The sequence below is a fragment of the Colobus angolensis genome, unplaced genomic scaffold, assembly GCF_000951035.1.
Source record: "Colobus angolensis palliatus isolate OR3802 unplaced genomic scaffold, Cang.pa_1.0 Scaffold27, whole genome shotgun sequence".
Lineage (NCBI taxonomy): Eukaryota > Metazoa > Chordata > Mammalia > Primates > Cercopithecidae > Colobus > Colobus angolensis.
The window spans coordinates 754,286-755,404 of record NW_012115932.1 but is presented as its reverse complement, the minus strand read 5'-3'; the positions used below and the strand labels follow the sequence as shown (position 1 = coordinate 755,404).

The window sequence follows — 1,119 nt, the reverse complement described above, 5'->3', positions numbered from 1 at the left end:
CCATGTTGCCCAGGCTGGTCTCGAACACCTGACCTCAGGTGATCCATGTGTCTGGGCTCCCAAAGTGCTGGGATTACAGACATGAGCCACCACACCTGACATTTTTTCTTTTTTAATATCACAAGAGGATGTATTTATGGAAATAACCTATTGACTTTTAAAACAGTAAATTAAAAAATTTACATACATCCCATTTTAAGCATACAGTTTTAGTTTTGACAAATGTGTGCACCTATGTAAATACGACCTCAAGCAAGCTAGAAAACACACCCATCATTGTAAAATATGTTTTGAATTTCAAATTGTCCTAGATTTTCACCATAGGGTTATAAACTCAGTTCATTTGGTCTTACCCTTATGTTCCAGAAGTCCCCAAGCACCAATACAGGTAAATACGGCTGGGTAAGTGATTCTGGGAAATGTTTTCTCTTCATAACTTTCTAACAAGATGCTTTTTTGATCTGTTGTTGTTTCCTTAGCAATTGTCCCCAGAACATAATCCACAGATGGTCACCACCACTGAAGGAATTTATGCTGGAGTCTGTATTTCTGTCTTGGTGCTTCTTGCTGTTTTGGGTGTTGTCATTGCCAAAAGTAAGTCATTTCAAGATTGTTCCTAAGGCACTAGAACGAGGGATGTACAGCCAATTTGCCTGGGTTCACTAGTTTCATAAGCCACATGATTTTGATTTCACACGACTTCCCTTTGTCCCCAAATCCTTATTTGTAAAAGGCACATGGTAATACCATCTACCTCAAGGGGGAAGGGAAATGAAGTTTAAATGCATTAGGACCTACAAAGCACTAAGAATGGGAGGTCGTATGCCTGTAATCCTAGCTACTTGGGAGGCTGAGTGAGGCAGGAGGATTGCTTGAGCCCAGGAGTTCAAGACTAGCCTGGGCAACATGGTGGGACCCCATCTCTTTTTAAAAAAAAAAAAAAAAAAAAATACCAGCCAGGACCAGTGGCTCATATCTGTAATCCCAGCACTTTGGGAGGCTGAGGCAGGAGGATTGCTTGAGCCCAGAAGTTCAAAACCAGCCTGGACAACACAGTGAGACATTGTCTCTAAAATAAAAGGAAAAGAGCAAGAAGAAAAAGCACTGAGAATGGTTCCT

At 41.0% G+C, this 1,119-nt stretch overlaps 1 protein-coding gene across 1 annotated transcript in view; it reads left to right on the top strand.

Moving 5' to 3' along the window:
• HAVCR1 (hepatitis A virus cellular receptor 1) overlaps window positions 1-620 on the top strand; it is a 24,714-nt gene extending 24,094 nt beyond the window's left edge. The window contains exon 7 of the mRNA XM_011947664.1: window positions 480-620. Within this exon, the coding sequence (XP_011803054.1) occupies window positions 480-620 (141 nt within the window). The remainder of the gene's footprint in view (window positions 1-479) is intronic.
• Window positions 621-1,119: the final 499 nt, after the last annotated feature.